The following is an 18,579-nucleotide window of genomic DNA, read 5'->3' as shown; positions in this document are numbered from 1 at the left end:
AGCCCATGGGGGTACATGGGGACTTTGTGATTGTGCTTCCTTTTCTAAGTTTATTCCTATTTTCCAGACTCTCCTGACACCCTACCCACTTCTGCTGGGTCCCCCAGGCTCTGAACCCAACTTTCAGCCCTGTGGATGAGGCTGAGATCACAACCAAACTGGGCTCCCTGAGTGTGGACTCAGGCCTTCTGCTTTGCTGAGTCTCCTTCATTTGGGGGGAATTTTCCATGGTGGGGCCTCAGAGGGCTGGGCTCAGAGAAGAAAATTATAAAGAATATTGACCTACTGGGGCAAGAGGTGTCCTGTGGCTGCCATTTGTCTGTGACCTTGGTAATGTTAGGACAGACATGGGCAGACTTACAGACAAAGTCAACCCCTTCCTGCCGGGAATGCAGAGTTCCACCCCGAGGCTGCGGTGGAGCTGGGCACGGTGTTCTGTAATCTTGGTGAATATTCAGTGGCTTCTGTCCCCTTCACTGGCTCCTGTCTATGCAAACAGCCACCTGGGAAGGAGAAACAAAGGGTGTGCTGGCAGCGGTGACAACAGGGGACAGTGGAAGGAACGCAGGGTCCCCGAGGCTGACCCAGGGAGCCGTCGTCGAGCTCCCACCATGGACAGCAGGGTGTGGGGTGCCTGCGTCCTCTGCTTGCTGGTTCCCTTGCCGATCGTGAGTAGCCAGCTCAGACCCTCCTGTCCCTCCCACTGAGCTTGAGATCTGGGAGCCACTGGGCCATACTGGGGTCCACTGAGGTCCACTACCCTTCCCCGGCGCAGGAGTCTCTCTACTAAGCAGTCTGGTGGCCTGGCTTGGAGAACTCCTGACACCTGCGGTCCCCACCTCTCCTCCCCCTCCCTTCCCAGGCAGCCTGCTCACCCCTGGGGAGCTCTGACAGTAAAGCGTCTTTCCTGGAGTTGAACTGAGTTCACCTGCCCATTGCATCCCCCAGGGCCCGTCTGCACCCTCGGGGCCACAAGACTCTGTCCTAAAACAGTACCTCTGCCTCCCTTTCAAACCCTGAGTCTTCTCTACACCTCCTCCTCCGACAAGCTTGCAGAGCCCTCCCAGTCCTCACATCCCTGGAGCCACTTGCTTGAGTTGCTTCCTTTGAAGATGGTGTGGCCAGGGATTGAGTGTGTCTGGGTAGTAAGTGAGAAGTTGCTCTCCTCTCCAGCATCTGGGAGCCTCTCCCTCACAGGCCACACCCTGGACCCTGAGCAGCTTTCCACAATCAGGTAGAGCCCCGAGGCCTAGAAGGCTGGGGAGCGGGCTGCCAGGAGGGGCCCTCTCTGAATGTATTGTGTGCTTTTCTGGAGTTAATGCAAGTGACAGTGACTTGGGGACCAGGATGGGAGACACAAATCCCGGATTGGAAGCTGTGGCTCCAGGGTCTCCTGTGAGCCCACGTGGACTGAGGTTGCCCTCTTTCTCCACTGGCTTGTGTGTGAGTGTCTGGGTGTGAGAGTGTGTGAGTGTGTGTGTGTTTGAGAGTGTGTGTGAGTGTATGAGTGTGTGTGCATGTGTGTGAGTATGTGTGGTGGGGGCTGCACATGCTCTTGTGCACGGCCTTTGGGCTTGGATACCGGTGCTGTGAATTCGCCATGTGACCTAGGTAAGTCCCTTGCTGAGCCTCACTTGTCTCTTGTAAAAGAAGAAAATAACATCTGCCCCCCAGGGCTGTTGTGCCTGGAGAAGGATCTGACTTGTCAGAGGCCAGGCCTGCAGTGCATCATGGGTGGCTTCCCCTGCCCTCCCTGCACTGCACAGAGTGGGGCCTCCTCCCGCTCATCTCTGTGCACCCCACAGGAAATGATTATTCTCGAAGGGGGACTGCAATCCTGTGGGGGTCACTTGGCAGCTGGTGCCAAGTCAGGGTTAGCACTAAACCCCAGTCTCCTGGTGTGGCCTCTGTCCTGCACAGAGCCCAGGTCAGCTATAACCATGGTCAGCCAGGCCAAGGTATGCAGGATGACAGTCTCCCCTGAGGAGGAGTGGGGTCCTGGACATGGGCCAGATGATCCCTGACCCCACAGTGAGTGGTGGATCCAACCGGAGCACTGGTATAAGTCTTGGGAGGGCCCACCTCTTCCCACCCCCAGCAGTTTCCACCCACACACCTGGGTCACAAGTTGAGCTTCCCTGAATTTTTCTTCCCTTGGGAAGTGTGGTGGCTGTCTGTCTCTCCTTTTGGTGGGAGGCTTCCCACCAGCGGCCCTCATTCCTTTGGCCCCGGTGGTTCCACAGTCAGGCCCTGAGAAGGCGTCTCAGGAAGGGATGGGATTGTAGATGTGGAGGGGGAGGAGGGCAGATGGAGCCCATGGTCCCATATCAGGTCCCCCTCCTCCCCATCTACCCCCTGAGGACAATCAGACTGCTGTTGTGGACATGTGGGGGAGTAAGACTGGGGTTCTCCTCTGAGGTGGCCCTAGGCTCACTGAGTCCTGGGAAGAAGCCAAGAGGTGCTCCCAGACTGGAGATCCAGAGCCCAGGCTGCAGGGAGAATCTGCATCATGAGGTCCCAGGGCCCAGGCAGGAGGTGGCAGAGCTGAGCCCAAGCTGGCTTTGGGGGACTGGGGTCAGCCGGTCAGGACAGGGGTGTCCTCCCCTGCAGGGGCGGGTCTGATGGGAGTGACCCTCCTTACTGGTCAGGGTCTCCAGGTCCTCTCCTAGCCCACTGGATCCCTTCCATGTGGTCACCTACTGTCGACTGTCCCTATTCTAGTGTTTGAAGTCTCTGACCCAAGCCACTGTCTCACACCCACTATGCTTTTGCCGTGCCTGGGTTTCTGTCAAAGGACACTAGGAGTTAATTAACCTCCTGCTGACATGGACTCTGTGCCAGACATTGGGGGCTTGTGTGTGTGCATGTGGATGTGAGGATGGCCATGGGTAGGGCTCTCCCCTCACGCAGCTCAGGTACATCTGGCCACTCTCTTGTCTGGGCATGTTCTAAAAATAATGCTCCTTTCTCTTCAAATGTTCAGCTCAAATGCCAGCTCCTCAGTCCTTGTGAGAAGGGCCACCCTCCCGTAGTGACTACCCTGCCCCTGCTAAGTTTGTATTAGATGTATTAGTACCAGGTGTTAACTCCCTTCCTCACCACACTCTTCCCTGGGAAATCCTTGGGGACAGAAATCTACACTGACTGAATTTGATGTGCATGTTGGATTCGAGCGTGGGCTGTGGATCCATATTCACAGTGTAGGGAGCGTGTCTTGTAAAGCTGAGTTCCTTCACGTGTGTCTGTTTGGGACTGTGCCCTGTTGGATGGTCAGTTTTTCTCCAGTCTGGGGAAGTGGGAGGGAGAGGTGTTAAGAATTCCTGCCTTTGACTCCAGCTCCCTGGAGAACTTAAAATGTGAAAATGTGAAGTCCTAGATCCAGCCATAGATCTCTGCGTATTCTTGGCTCCATTGCAGTTGATCTCTGGCTGGGTTAGAGACACGCTTTCAGAAATACTGCTAGAGGATTTCCAGAAAAGCAGCTTGTTTCCTAGCTTCCAGAGATCATTCCCTGTGAATGATCCACAGATCATTTCCCAGGATACCAGGCTCTGGGAAATTCCTAAAACCTAATTCTTCCTGATTGTTGGATTACATGTCAAGGCAGTTATCCCTCCATCTATCGTCCATTACCCATCCATCTCTATGTGCATCCCCTTATCCATCCACCTATCCACCATGCCTCCAGTCATCCATCTATCTATGTGTGCTAAGTTGCTTCAGTCAGACTCTTTGCAACCCCATGGGCTGTAGCCCACCAGGCTCCTCTGTCCATGGGATTCTCCGGGTAAGGGTATCAAAGTGGATTGCCATGCCCTCCTCCAGGAGATCTTCCTGATCCAGGGATCACCCGTACCTCTAACAACTCCTGCATTGGCAGGTGGGTTCTTTATCACTAGTGCCACCTGAGAAGTCCATCTATCTATATTTTGTATGTATATTCACTCATTCTACCAGCCAGCCACACAGTTACCCATTCATTTATTCATCCATGAAGACATATTCATTTGTTCCTTCACCTCATTCACTGGGGAAAAAAAAAGCCACTACATGGCTGCATTGTTGAGGTGACCATCCCCATGTCATCTTCTGAAGACTTTTATTTAATGTGTCTCAGAACTGACTTCCATGAGTTGAAAAGTGTCCAAATCTCCATCTATTCTCCCTCCCTGCCTCCCTGCTTGCCTGCCTTTCATCCAAATAGCCATTAAGTTTCTTTGATCAGCCTGGTCCCTGTACCTAACTAAGAGCCCAGCCATGGAAACCATCAGGCTTTACCTCTGTCCTCAGGTCGTTTGACCTGCAAACCTAGATGAAGCACACACGTGGCTTGGCTCATGTCATTAATCCTCTCCTGCACAGGTCCTGGGCCACGTGCCTCCAGAATGTGACGTCATCACTCAGCTGAGAGAGGATGAGCAAGCATGTCTACAAGCTGCCGAAGGGATGCCCAACTCCACCTTGGGTACGGGGCTGGGGAGGGAGGAGGTGGCTCGTCGTGGGTTTCTCCATCTCCTCCAGCCGCACCGCTCAGGATGGTGGACAAGCCTGTCCCCTGGGCTGAGTCTCTCCTGCTCCCACCTCGCTGTCCAGGCTGCCCCAGAATCTGGGACGGGCTGCTCTGCTGGCCGACGGCGGGCTCCGGCGAGTGGGTGAGCCTCCCCTGCCCAGCTTTCTTCTCTCACTTCAGCTCGGAGCCAGGTGAGGGGTGCTGGCTGTGGAGATGGGGGGAGGAGCGGAGGTGAGGTGGTTTCCTCAGGCGGTGGCCGAATGTGGTGGCCACGTCCTGGCTCTGGAGTCAGGCAGACCTGGATGGAGCGCCGCCTTATCCCTTCCTGTCTTTCGCTGTGAACTTGGATGAGTCAGTTACCAGCCCCCCCCCACCCCACCCCCCCGACCTTCAGCTTCCTGACCTCCTGTGACCTGGGGATAACAAGAGGGCTAGCTGCACAGAGGGTGCGGTTAGGCTCGGGAGTGCTGCACTTGGGGTCAGGCACGGAGTACTTGTTCTCTGGGTGTGAACAGGAGGCCTGGCCATGGGGGTGGAGAGGCAGAATCAATCTCCCTGTAAAGCGCTACCAGTTGCTTGGTGGGGGAGAGCAGAAGGGCAGCCGTGCTCTGCCTCACCTCCCTGGCCTGGGTGTCTGGGGTGGACGGTCCCTCCGGTGGCAGAGAGGGCCTCCTTTCCTTAGGATGCTGGGGATCCAGTTCGCTACTCTGCCCCAAGGAAACCGTTCTCTCAATTAACAGAAGGTGAGTCTGAGGCCAGAAAGGAAGGTCCCAGAAGGTGTCCCAAGCAGGCAGGACACCAGGCCTCTGGAGAACAGGCTCCCCTCTCTCTGCTGCAGAGATGGGCTGTCTGTGCAGACCCGACCAAGGTCACTTCCAGCTCTCCCACCTTCCTGGGGAGAGGGGGGAGTCGTCCTGACCACCTCTCTGCTTCCCCGGCTCCGCTTGCCTTCTAGGGGCGGTGAAGAGGGACTGCACCATCGTAGGCTGGTCGGAGCCCTTCCCGCCTTATCCCGAGGCCTGCCCTGTGCCCCTGGAGCTGCTGACTGAGGAGGTGAGAGGCTCGTCCCAGATGTTTGTGTGGCCGGTAGACTGCACAATGGAAGGGGCTGCCACTTCCATTGAAGTTGGCGGGTCGGAATATGAATGACAGCACACTTCTGGAGGATGGCTGGAAGAGAGGGTGTGAGAATTAGAAGAGAGCAAGTGCTAACTTGCTCCAGAGTGACAGGTGGGCTAGGAGGAGGAGGGAGGCAGAAGGCAGGGTGGGCAATGTTACCTGGCCAGTGTCTCCTTGACACCCTCTCTGTGCCCAGGCTCCAGGACTGGGAGCTGGGGGTGGTTCCGGGAAACAAACCAGATTTCCCAGAACCAGCTGAGTGGTTCTGGGCAAGGACCGCTGCAAAAGCTCCCTGCCCTCTCTGGTCCTCAGTCTGTGGAGTGGTGTGTATGGCTGTGGGAGAGCGAGGGAAACCCAATGATGGAAGTGACTCCTACCTATCCCAGCAGCACACTCCATGCTTCCAAACTGAGCAGTGCTTTGGCAAGTTGCTTCCATTCCTATAAACCCATGGCTCTCTCCCTCCAGCCCTGAAGGCAGAGCATGAGTCTGACATTCTTTCAGATAAAAAGACTGAGTCAGGGAGGGGCAGTCAGGGGTGATTGCCTGCATCCCTCAGGGGAGCTGGGTCCCTGATCGATCCCCTCCCCACAAGGCTACACCTTCTGTCTCCATCTCCGGGGTCCAGGCTGAGTTGATTGATTCAAATACTTGGTTGTGGAAAGAGCTTAGCCTTGAAGCTGTCCCTGCTGTCCCCTTTATTTGAGGATGTCGTGTTCCCAAGTTGATGAGCAAGCTGGATGTCAATAAACAAGCCCGATTTACTCCTGAGCTTTCACACTCCCCAGGGACGCGCAGTTTCTGTGGCAGCTTCTTTCCCCCATCTCTAGCAGCAGCTAGAGTTAAGCATCTTGATCCTCATCCCCTCTCCCCCACCCCCGCTCCCCTCCCCGCTCCTGTTCCCTCACTAGCCTACAGGCTGTAAACAAACTCCAAAGGGAAAACTCCAAAGAGAGCTTGCTGTGGTCCCCACAGACACCCCTGCCCCCACACCGACAGTTTGGGGGAAGAACTGAAAGTGTCACCTGCTTGATGGTCAAGCCTCCCTTTCCTCAGAGGCCCCGCTGCTGAGATTCCCTCTGTCTCCACCCTCCCCAGAAGTCCTACTTCTCCGTGGTGAGGATCGTCTACACCATGGGCCACAGCATCTCGGCCGCGGCCCTCCTGGTGGCCATCATCATCCTGGTTGCTTTCAGGTCTGCCATCCTCATTCCCTGCTCCAGAACCTTCCCTGCCTCCCCGTCATCTGCAGCACCAAACCTGATCCTCCACCTGGATATTGAAGACATTCCCAGGGCTGCACTGTGGCCATTTCTAACTTCTCCTTTCGCTTTCCCCGTGAGTGGACCCATCTCTTTACACCCTAGGATTGCTCCCACCTCTACATCTTTGCTCTGGGGAACTTATTCAGTTTCCTTTGAATGCCTGCCTCCATTTCCCCTCAAACCTGTTAATATTCAAAGCTCAGTTCTCATATGCCTTCAAGAATCCTCTTTGTCTCTTCTGAGAAGCTGTGAAGCCCTTCTTGACTATTTCAAGCCTTTAATTTTTGCCCTCCTAAAACCCTCTCCAGCCTGGCCTGAGCTGTTGTCTCCTGGGAATGAGCCTCGTCTCTCTGATTATCCGGGGGTGGGGGAATCCCCTCTCATTTCTGCCTCTGTCCTCCACATAATGAGCTCCCTGAAGGCAGGGAACTGCTATTTTCTGTCCCTTCACCTGCACCAAGCCTGGCTGTTCTACAAGGTTAAAGCTGAAGCCTCACATTCAATGGATCCAATCTGATAATAGCCAATCCAAGCCCATGTGATTCACCTCCCTCCTTGCTCAGCCTCCCCAAGCCTGCTCTCCCTCCTTGCCTGCTGTTTTCCTCACCCCTCCCACTCCCTCCAGGAGGCTCCACTGCCCCAGGAACTACATCCACACCCAGCTGTTCATCACCTTTATCCTCAAGGCGGGAGCTGTGTTCCTGAAGGACGCCACCCTCTTTCACCACGAGAACACGGACCACTGCAGCTTCTCCACTGTAACAGTCGTGGGTTGGGGTGCTGGTGCGGGTGAGGAGGTTAGATTAGAGATGTCAGCCTGTCCATTCCTGTGGGCTGACCCTGGGGCTCTGGCTTTGCCAAGGACAGAGTGGGAAAGTAACCCTCCCCCTTCCCGCCTCTCCTTGTGGTCAAGTCCTAAATCCTCCTGTGCCCAGCCCCATCGTTCCCTTACTCCTCTCTCTGCTCCATATTCTGTATTCTCTCTTCATTCCCCATCCCATAGCCCAACCCGTGCTTTCCATCCCATACTTCCTCTTGGCTCTGTCTGTGCTGGGTGTGGGTGTATCAGGGGCTGGACAAAGCCAGGTCCCTTCTTCAAGAAGCACCCAGGATGCCTAAGGGGATAGATTGTACCAGATTACAGGACCACCAGGTAGAGGGAGCTGAAAGCTGGGAAAGAACAGGAGAGGGCTTCAGGGAGCAGGTGGCTTTGGAACACTGGGGAGGGGGGAACGGGGAGCAATGATAGGGAGGGAGGGGGGAGGACCAGGGTGAAGCAGCTTTCACAGACAGGAGAAGCTGGGGCTGTTCCAAGAAACAGGGAAGTCATCATGGGGGTGGGGAGGCGGACAAATGAGAGGAGACCAAAAATAAAAGAAGTTGTGTTGAGGGCAGCTCTAGGTATTCTGACTCCGTACCGAAAATGAATAGATACATGAATGAACAAACCAACAGATGACCTTCATTCCTTAACGTAAGAAACAATAATAGTATATATACTTCATGCTTAGGTACCAGGCATTATGCTAAATGCTTTACATGTATTGTCTCATTTTCTTTCCTATGTATATTTTCATTTTAGTTCCATTTGTAGATGAGGGATAATTGGGAGGTCACCCAGCTGCTGAGTGGTGGGAATGGGGCCAAGTGCTCTGCCACCCAACAGATGAGCAGAGTCACTCAGTGAATGAATGAATGCAAGGGTGCATGAGTGTGTCTTTGCAGGATGGGGCACTGGAAGAGTAAATGGTGTTCCATAGCCTCAGCTGTAGGGATAGACTTGAGCTCAGGAGGGATGGTGAGATAGTATCAGTAAAAATAGTAGCAATTTGTATACAGGGTTTCCATTTAATCCTTATGATGAGACCATGAGTTAGGGGCTGGAAGTTTTTCATTTTATACCTGAAAAGTTAAGGTGTGGGTGGGTTACCCAGATGATAAACTTGAAGCCAGGCTCTCTGGATCCCAAACCTGTGTTCTTCACCACCACATTTTACTACCACATCCCCTCGGCGGTAGCCCAAAGTAGAAGAGATCTGGAGGCTGGGGGAGACTTGGTGGGGCTCCAGTGGGTGTCCTGGCTCTGAGGTACCCAGGCCCCTGGCCCACAGGTTCTGTGCAAGCTTTCTGTGGCCACCTCCCATTTCGCTACCATGACCAACTTCAGCTGGCTGCTGGCAGAAGCTGTGTACCTGACCTGCCTCTTAGCCTCCACATTGCCCAGCACGAGGAGGGTCTTCTGGTGGCTGGTTCTCGCTGCCTGGGGTGAGCACGGAGGGCTGGTGGGCACCATGGTGGGGGGATGGAGTGGGTGGAAGATTGGGGATGACCAGGGAGCTCACACAAAGGTCCTTTCAGCTCACTCATGATGACCCCAAGGCCAGAAAGGGGGAGGACGGCTGTAGTGATCCAGCGAGTGTTGAGATCAGGACCAGGTCCCCTGCCCCGGGCTTCCCATGGTCCTGCCGTCACAGTGCCCTGTGTGACTGGTGGTGGTGGTGGGAGGTGGGCACAGGATGCAGACCCTTGCTCATGTCCTTTCTGTACCCCCACAGGGCTTCCTCTGCTCTTCACCGGCACGTGGGTGGGTTGCAAGTTGGCCTTTGAAGATGTTGCGTGAGTTTGGGCTATCCCTTGATCACACCTGTACCGGGTCCCGATGGGGTGTGGATTGGATGCTCGGGCGATGAGGCTGTCCTCCAAGCTGGGATGAGAAGGAGGGGGTCCCTGGTCCTGACTTCAGGAACTCCCAGGATTGGGTGGGGGGTGGAGAGGGGTGGGAGACACAGTCCATGGATAACACAGAAGAGGCTTGAGCCTGGGCAGGAAGGGAGCACAGGGTCTCAGGTTTCGGGATCTCAGGGGATAGGGGCTGTAAGTAGGGACCTTCCAGAATAGGGGAAGTGTTGGGGTCACAAGAAAGCAGCAAACACAACTGATTTTTGAGAAACTCATCCACCTTGGTGAAGGGAAAGGGTGAGCCCCTCTTGAATTAGGGTGTCCCTTTGGAAAGGGCCTAAATGTCTCGAGGAGATGAGGCTGGTTGGGAGTAAGATGAGGCTATAAGGATCGAATTCTAGAGGGAGAAGCCTAGAGCTGTAGGTAGAGGGAAGAGAGGAAAGAGGGGCAGGGGTACCTCAGAAAAGGGCTTCCCAGCAACTGCGCTCTGTCCCCCACCACCCAGCCATCAGTCCAGGCCTGCCCTCTCTTCAGGTGCTGGGACCTGGATGACAGCTCCCCCTACTGGTGGATCATCAAAGGACCCATCGTCCTCTCTGTTGGGGTCAGTGCCTGAGGCCGGTGTCCTCTGCATTATTCAGCCAATCTCCCTGGGCCCACCGAGCAGCCATACACAGTAGGAAACACGACTCCAGGCTCGGAGCCAGGACACTCTGGGTTCGAGCGTGGCTCCACCCACAGGTGCTCTCTGAGGCCCTCTCTGGACCTCAATAGGGAAAGTCGCTCAGTCGTGTCCGACCCTTTGTGACCCCATTGACTATACAGTCCATTGAATTCTCCAGGCCAGAATACTGGAGTAGGTAGCCTTTCCCTTCTCCAGGGGATCTTCCCAACCCAGGGATCGAATCCAGGTCTCCCACATTGCAGGCGGATTCTTTACCAGCTGAGCCATAAGGGAAGCCCATGGATAGCCCATTGGAAAAACCAGAGCTCAGGCTTCTTCTAACTCAGAATTTTGATGAGTCTGGTAGCCTGGTTGCAGATCACCTACCATTGCAGTGAGGCCTGGCTGGGGGCGTAGAAGGAGCAGCAGCTGAAACCCCTACCTTGCCCACGCTCAAGGCAAGGCAGCCAGGACTGGTTTGTGTGGCCTGGGTGAATGCGCACATCTTTGTCGATTTTGTAATTGTGCAAAGTGAAGGCTACATGCTTTTTAGACCAACCTGAGAGGTGCTGGAAGCAGGATGAAAGGTATGGCCTCCTACTTTGGCCTGGGACTGGAGGAGGGGGACCCTGAGCCCAGGATCCCCTGAGCACCATGTTGGACCTCCCAGTCTCCAGGTGACAAGGTCTCAAGCAATGACCTGCACATCCTGGCCCTCAAAGACCTGAGGTTTCTAGTCCCAAAGAGGTCCTACCTCAAGCCATTTGGGTCACTCCTGCCACTTGCCTTCCATCTTCCTGCACCTCCATTTCCAGGTGAACTTTGGGCTTTTTCTCAATATTATCCGTATCCTGCTGAGGAAACTGGAGCCAACTCAGGGCAGCCTCCACACCCAGCCTCAGTACTGGTAACGTGTGTGTGTGTGTGTGTGTGAGTGTGCATGTGTGTGTGTGTGTGAGTGTGCATGTGGGTGTGTGTGTATGTGTTTCAGGAAATTCTGGGGACATAACTGGTGCAGGAGTCAGATGGTTCTTTTTTATTCGCGATTAGGCATCCATCATCTTGGTCCCGTGCTTCTCCCCAGGTTCCCAGAGAGAGAATAGATCTGGTCCCTGTCCTCCAGTGAAACAATATAGGAAGGATGGGGGTCCCGAACAGTCAGTTAGCAACTCACATTGTGGGTAATGAATGTGGAGATCAATTTCTATGGGAGCCTGCGGAAGGAGATCCTTTCTAAATGGATCGTGGGGTTGGAGTACAATCTGGGAGGACTTTCTGGAAGAGGTGTCTTTGAATTAGACTTTGAAAGATACATAGACTTGACTGGGATAAATTGAGACCAGAGCATTTGAGAAAGAGAACAGCAGAATCCAGGCCTTGTTTTCTTCTGCAGGCGTCTCTCTAAGTCAACGCTTCTCCTCATTCCACTGTTTGGAATTCACTATGTCATTTTCAACTTCCTGCCTGACAGTGCTGGCCTGGACATCCGCCTCCCCCTAGAACTGGGACTGGGCTCTTTCCAGGTGAGGGTCCCCACGGCACTCTCTCCTTCCCTCTGAGTCTTTGGGTAGGAGGCGGGTGCTGCTGTCCACAGGGTTGGTTGATTTCATGGCAGGTGAGGGTGACTAGACCAGTTATTCTTCCTTCCAGATACTCATTCATCTATTCCACTGCCCATCTGTTTGTTATTTTATATCCATCTATCTCTTTATTCATTCAATTATCCCTGTATCTATCTACCCATTCACCCATATATCCATCCATCCAATCTATTCAATATTTTGTTGTTGTTTAGTTGCTCAGTCATGTCCGACTCTGCGACCCCATGGACTGCAGCACACCAGGCCTCCCTGTCCATCACCAACTCCCGAAGCTTGCTCAAACTCATGACAATTAAGTTGGTGATGCCATCTAACCATCTCATAAATTAATAATTTACTGAGCACCTATTATGTGCCAGGCCCTGTGCTCAATACTGGGGGATGCAGAAATAAATAAAATCAGAGAAATGGGCCAACAGGCCAATGACAAAGCTTTTGTATGCTTGCTACAGCAATTGCATATGACAATATGCCTAGCACATAGTAATGTGATGAATATGTCTACTTTGCATTTTTCCAAAGACCTGACCCAAGTCACAGCCTGTTGAGGGTGGGGGAAAATGTAGTAGGAAGACTACAGACACCTGAGGCCAGGCCAAGGTGATGGAGTCCTTTCTCTTTGACCCCACAGGGCTTCATTGTTGCTATCCTGTACTGCTTCCTCAACCAAGAGGTATGTGACTCAGACTATCCTTATTCTCTAAGCCTTTCCTCCCACCACTCCTAAGGCTGCCTCTCTCCTCTCTCCAGCCCCTGTAAATCCCACCTCAGGCCATAACTTGAGTCCTGCAATCCTTTGTGGAAATCTGTCCTGTGTTTTTGGATCAAGCTTAACCTGAATGCTTCCTGTGAACATCTTTTATCCATCCTTCCTCTGGTCTTGGCCAAGCTTACTATCCATTCATCATGAGGTAGAAAAGGCCTCTCAGGGATTAGAAGAGGGACGTAGGGGCTGGGGGGCTAAAAGGGTCCCTCAATTCTGTATTTCTGAAATTGAACATTAGAGAGAGTTGGGGGAAGGAATAAGTCAGATCCGAGAGAGGTAGAGAGAAGACACAGAGGAAACAATGAAGTCTAAGGTAGACATACAAAGCCCAGGAAAATAGATTCAGGTGAAAGACAGGGAAGATGATGGAGAGCAGGGGCAGGGGTCCTGAGAGAGGGCACCTGGAAGAGAGATATGCAAGAAGAGCAGACCAAACAGAGGTGAACAAACACATGAATAGACAGTGTCCTTGTCCTTGCGTCAGTTGCTCAGTCATGACTGACTCTTTCCCTTGAGGCTCCTATGTCCATGGGATTTTCTAGGCAAGAATACTGGAATGTGTTGCCATTCCCTTCTCCAGGGGATCTTCCCAACACAGGGATCAAACCCAAGTCTCCTGAATTGCAGGCAGATTCTTTTTTTGGGGGGGGGGGCGGGGCACTTTATTATTACTACTTTTTTTAATTTAAGGATAATTGCTTTACAGACTTTTGTTTTTTTTCTGCCAGACATCAGCAAGAATCAGCCATAGGTACACCCATCAGGCCACCCTCCTGAACTTCCCTCCCGTCTCCCTCCCCATCCCACCCTTCTAGATTGTCACAGAGCCCCTGTTTGAGTTCCCTGAGTCATATAGCAAATTCCCCTTGGCTGTCTATTTTACATACAGTATTGAAAGTTTCCATGTTACTCTCTCCAGGCAGGCAGATTCTTTACTGTCTGAACCACCAGCAGAGTCCCTATAGACAGAATAGATGGTGCCAGTGCACTGTAGAATTATGGAGAGATGGCAGAGAAGAGTAAATTATAACATTCAACCCAGAAGACACTTCGTGTTTTTCCCTTCGGACAGACTTGCTTTGAGGGCGGTAGTGAGAGAATTTAACTCTGTCCCAGACTACCAGCTCCTTCGGCGGAGCGCACAGGCAGACTCACGGGCTCCCTCTAGTGGCCATGGATTTATGGTGGGCTCAGCCAGGACTGAGCGACTGAACTGACCGAACTGAACGGTTCTGCTGGAAACCTGGGTACACAGACCTGTCTGCCAGCTGTGGAGCGTGGCTACCCCTTACCTGACACTTCTGTTGCTTATCGGCTCCCCCTCCTCTGACATTCTTTGTTCCCACTAGCCTCTCTGAGTCTCCTGCAGACTTATCTGTGATCTGGGAGCAAACACAGGTCTTCCGAACCTGCCTGTAATGGCTCATGGGCCCTGGGCTATTTGGAGAGGACAGACTACTTATTTTTTGGCCAGAAACTCAAGAAAACACCCATAATTGTCTTTAAGTGGGCCAAGACAAAAGCAGTACTAGAAGACAGAGAAGGTCTTCTGTCTCTGTCTCTGACCAAAGGGAATGGTCAGAAATAGCTGCAGGAAGGAGGAAGCAGTGTCCTCTAGAGGTAGTACTTAGCTGTGGCTGTGGCCAACCATAGCTTCTCCTGCTGCAGGAAGCCCCTGTGTCAGTTTCTCCTGCATGGCCTCCCCGGGCACCCTCAACCCCACTGGGGCAGAATAAAGATGTGGCAGTGGGACCTTCCTAACATCCTCCCTCTTGTTCTTGGAGGTGAGGACTGAGATCTCACGGAGATGGCACGGCCACGATCCTGAACTTCTGACAGCCCGGAGGACTCATATCAAGGGGACGACACCTCCACACTCGAGGGTGAAGGTGCTGACGTCTGTGTGTCGCTGGTCACAGCGTGTGAGCCCACACCTGAACTTGGGCAGCTACCTGGGTCTACCACCCTCCACAGCGTCCCGTGGGAACCCTCATGCTTCCACCCAGCACTCCTTCTCTGTCTTGTTCCTGACTCTTTTTCCCGGGTCCTTGTGTGTCCGTTGCTGTTCTTCTCATGTCCCTGCTCCTAGAATCTGGGCCATAGCCCAAGGCCAGAGGAGCCAGTAAACTTGTAAATGAATAGATACACATTAGAGTGAACCCATATACCTCTGCGGGGGAGGGATCTGTAAGCTTTGTTTGGACCGTGGTGCTCGTGTGCATTTATCACATCTCAGTTCTTGTCATATCACCATCACGTGTCTGTGCAGGGATCCTCTTGTTTAATTCATTAAAAAAACATATATTCTCTTTTGTCTCCACTTCCATTCCCCTCTTCTGCAGGCAAACATTCCAATGTGTTAAATGCGAATGCTTGTTTCTCTGTTCTTGCAAAACACGTAGCGTTGTGTGTCTGTACTTTTAATTTACATAAATGCTGTTGGTTATATGCCTCATCCTGCTTCTAATGCTTTTCCTCTCAGCACAGTACTTTTAAGAGAGCCACCCATCTTGCCATGTGCCCATCTGGTGGCTTGTTCTGACTGCCTTATGGTGCCACATGGTGTCACCAGCCACGTGCGACCATCCGTCTTCCCCTGCCTCTAGGTGACTGTTCACGTGCCCTCACATCCCCGGGCCGGGGAGCCTTTCACCGGGACACACTCCGGGGAGTGAAAGCTGTGCCAGGCCGGCCGATGTGCCTTTTCTTAACGTGACAGAGTGGTTCCAGATTGCGCTCCAGAACTGCCAGCGAGATCTCCACTCCCACCAGCAGCTCCACCAACACTTGGCATTACCCAGCTTTTCAATGTTTGCAAGTCAAATGGGTGTACGGTGACATCTCCTTGTTTAAATTTACATTCCTCTGATAACTAATGAGCGAGCATCTCTTCTCTTCTCATGCCTGTTAGCCTTTTAGGTTTGTCCTTCTGGAAAATGCTCAGATCTCTCTCTTTACTTTTCTCCAGGGTGGAGGTTCCTCAGGTCTAGGTTTTTCTCTTATGTCTTCTCTGTTGCCTGCCCTCCTGTGTCCCCAGCCTGCTTCTTCCTCCCAAGTCCTCTGCCCAAGTGCTGCCCCCGAAGTAATGCAGCATGCTTTTCTTCCTTTAGTCTCAAATCATAAAAGTAGTTCATCCTATTTGCAGGGCATTTGGGAGATATACAAGGGATTTTAAAAGAAAATAAAAATCAGCCACTGGGCACTTCCCTGGCTGTCCAGTGGTTAACACTTTGCCTTCCAATGCAGGGGTGCAGATTCGATTCTTGGTTGGGGAGCTAAGATCCCACATGCCTCACAGCCAAAAACCAAAACATGAAACAGAAGCAGTATTATAACAAATTCTGTAAAGACCTTAAAAAATGGTCCATATAAAAAAAAGTCATTAAATTAAAAAATCAGTCATAATCTCATTACCCAAAGACAATCACCACTGATATTTTTGTATGTTTCCTAAAAGATTTTTCTCCTCTGCTTCTTGAAACATCTCGAGGTCATGATATGTTCATAAATTTGTGTCATTTCTTATATTTAAAATGAACATAAATGATATATAAAAATGGACAACAAGCATATGAAAAGATGCTCAATGTCATCAGTCATTGGGAAGATGCAAATCAAAACCTTGATGAGATTGCATTTTACACCCAGTAGAGGGGCTAAAATGCAAAAAAAAAAAAAAAAAGACAGTAACAAGTATTCACAAGGATGTGAAGAAATTGGAACTCTCATGCTTTGCTGGTGGAAATGTAAAGTGGTACAATTGCTTTGGCAAAAAGTCTGGCTGTTCCTGGAAAAGTCCAACATTTATTTACTTTGCATATAGACAAAAGAATGAAAAACTCATGACTGCACTAAACTTATGCCTGAATATTCACAGAAGCCCAGTCATAACTACCAAAAGATGGAAACCCAACCGTCCATCAGTTATTAAATGGATAAATAAAAGGTGATATATCCATACAATGAATAACAAAAAGGAAAGAAATATGGACACATGATTCAACATGGATGACCCCTAAAAATATTGTGCTAAGTGAAATGACTTAGATATGAGAGATTATTTATTATATGGTTTCATTTATATGAAATACTCAGAACAGGCAAATCTATAGAGACAGAAAACAAATTAGAGGTTTTCAGGGTTGGGAGGATGGAAACTGATTACTAATGGGTACCAGGTTTCTTTTAGGGGGGATGAAATGTTCTAAAATTAGATAGTGGTAATGGTTGCACACTCTGTGAATATACTAGAGACCATTGAATTATATACCTTAAAAGGGTAAAATTTTTGACACGTGAGCTATATCTCAATAAAATTGTTATTCAAAAAGTAAACAAATATTTGCTGCAGAACACTTGAAGACCTATATTCTGCTTCATAGTTTGTAAAGCTTACCTAATAGTCTTTTTAAAGCTTCAATATTTCCAGTTTTATTTCATGTATCTAATGTTCTTTATTTAACCAATAATTATTTTACAAATATTCTATTGGTGAACTTTGTTTCTAATTTCTTAATAGTTGTTATGACAAACTTCTTTGCATGTAATTCTTCATGTACAACTCAAAAAAAAATAAATAAAAACATTGGCGTAAACCCATAAACATATAATTTTTTAGCCAATACAATGCAAGTGATAAGTATTTTAAATCTTATTGGCAAACTGCCTCCCAGGAAAGTTGACTCAGTGTATTCTTGCACAAGCAGTGTGAATGTGATGGTCTCTCTGCTTCATTATTGCTATTAAAAGTATCTTCATCAGCTTAATAGTCAAAGAGTGGTTTCCTGAAGTTTTAACTGGTATTAAGTAGAGGTTAGCAGTTGGAAACAGAGGTTAGCAGTTGGAAACAGTGGTTGAAGCAGAAGCTCACTTTGTGAATGATCTAGTCTTTCCTTAGAGGCTTCATTTATGGCCCGAAGCCTACTTCTTGCATCCTTCCAGTTTCTACTGGAGCTTCAAATTCCCACTACTTCGTTAGCCTCTTCCATTACAAGAATGCCTGGATTGTGACTGTATCAAGGGTTCCTATGTATGTCCTTTGATTGGCAAACCCCTCCCTTCTTGGGGCCTCAGCATCCCCTTCAGTATGGGGAAAGACGTCTGTCAGTAAGTGACCTCTGAGTTCTCTACAGAAGAGAAATTGATTTGCAGGCAGGTGAATTGAGGCGAGCAATGCTTAACTTGGCCACCAGATGGCAGAACAATTGCAGCGAAGAACCCTGGATGGGCTGACAGAACTTGGATGAGGCCCCAACACAGACTGGCCTGGGCATAGTGAGCCCTCAGGGCTGATGGAGAAAGGGGCTCCTGGGCTGGCCAGCATAGGGGAGCAGGAGGCTCCTGGAGGAGGGATGGAATGGGATTCCCCCAAGCCCTTCTGACCTCAGTCTTGAGGAGTAAGAAGCTGATAAGAAGAATAAGAGCTGAGGAGACAGGAGTGCTCACTGGAGTCTTCCTACAGGATTCACAGCAGATTAGGGGAGGGGTTCCCTGGACCCCTGGTTCTGTGCAGGTAGAGTAGGATTTCCCACCATCCACTGCAGCATTTTCCTTCCAGCCACATTCTCCGCAGGTCCACAGGTCTCCGCATTCTCTAAAGGAAAAGAAACTCTATTTCCCTCCTGCTGTGTCCAGCCTGTGCTCCTCTCCATTGTGGGGAGAAGGGGTGATGGTAAAAATGAGGGGCTCATTCCGTGTCCCTGGGGAGCCCGCGGGAGTGTTGAAGTTATCCCCAAGGATGAAACCTGATGTAAGAAAGGGTGTGCGGGGCTCAAATTCTCTGGGCTGTGGGAACTCAGAGAACAGGGTGTTGGTGAGGGCAGGAGCAGTCAAGGAAGGCTTCCTGGAGGAGGGGACTCAGGTTGGTTGTATAAACTCTAGAATTCCACAAGGCCAAGCACCACCATCTGCTGGGCAGGAAGCAAGAATGTGGCTGATCTAAGTTGGGTAGTAATGTTTGGAGGAAGGGTCTGCAG

At 51.1% G+C, this 18,579-nt stretch overlaps 1 protein-coding gene across 4 annotated transcripts; it reads left to right on the top strand.

Moving 5' to 3' along the window:
• The first annotated feature begins 515 nt into the window (after positions 1–515).
• Positions 516–16,372, top strand: GHRHR (growth hormone releasing hormone receptor). Of its 4 annotated transcripts, none has more exons than XM_043462315.1 (14): positions 516–668; positions 4,363–4,465; positions 4,594–4,701; positions 5,466–5,563; positions 6,728–6,825; positions 7,520–7,658; positions 9,006–9,159; positions 9,450–9,510; positions 10,108–10,177; positions 11,053–11,144; positions 11,631–11,760; positions 12,470–12,511; positions 14,389–14,493; positions 15,211–16,372. In XM_043462315.1, exons 1-14 carry the CDS (start codon positions 612–614, stop codon positions 15,277–15,279), a joined length of 1,326 nt encoding a protein of 441 aa, XP_043318250.1. In that variant the 5' UTR covers positions 516–611; the 3' UTR covers positions 15,280–16,372. The 4 variants fall into 4 exon arrangements, with proteins under 4 accessions (XP_043318250.1, XP_043318251.1, XP_043318249.1 ...); XM_043462316.1 differs by having other exon boundaries at positions 561–668; positions 7,520–7,652; positions 14,389–14,487; positions 15,211–15,380; XM_043462314.1 differs by lacking the exon at positions 15,211–16,372 and having other exon boundaries at positions 561–668; positions 7,520–7,652; positions 14,389–14,913.
• The last annotated feature ends 2,207 nt before the right edge of the window (positions 16,373–18,579 follow it).

The sequence above is a fragment of the Cervus canadensis genome, chromosome 3, assembly GCF_019320065.1.
Source record: "Cervus canadensis isolate Bull #8, Minnesota chromosome 3, ASM1932006v1, whole genome shotgun sequence".
Lineage (NCBI taxonomy): Eukaryota > Metazoa > Chordata > Mammalia > Artiodactyla > Cervidae > Cervus > Cervus canadensis.
This window is presented reverse-complemented; position numbering and strand designations above follow the sequence as displayed.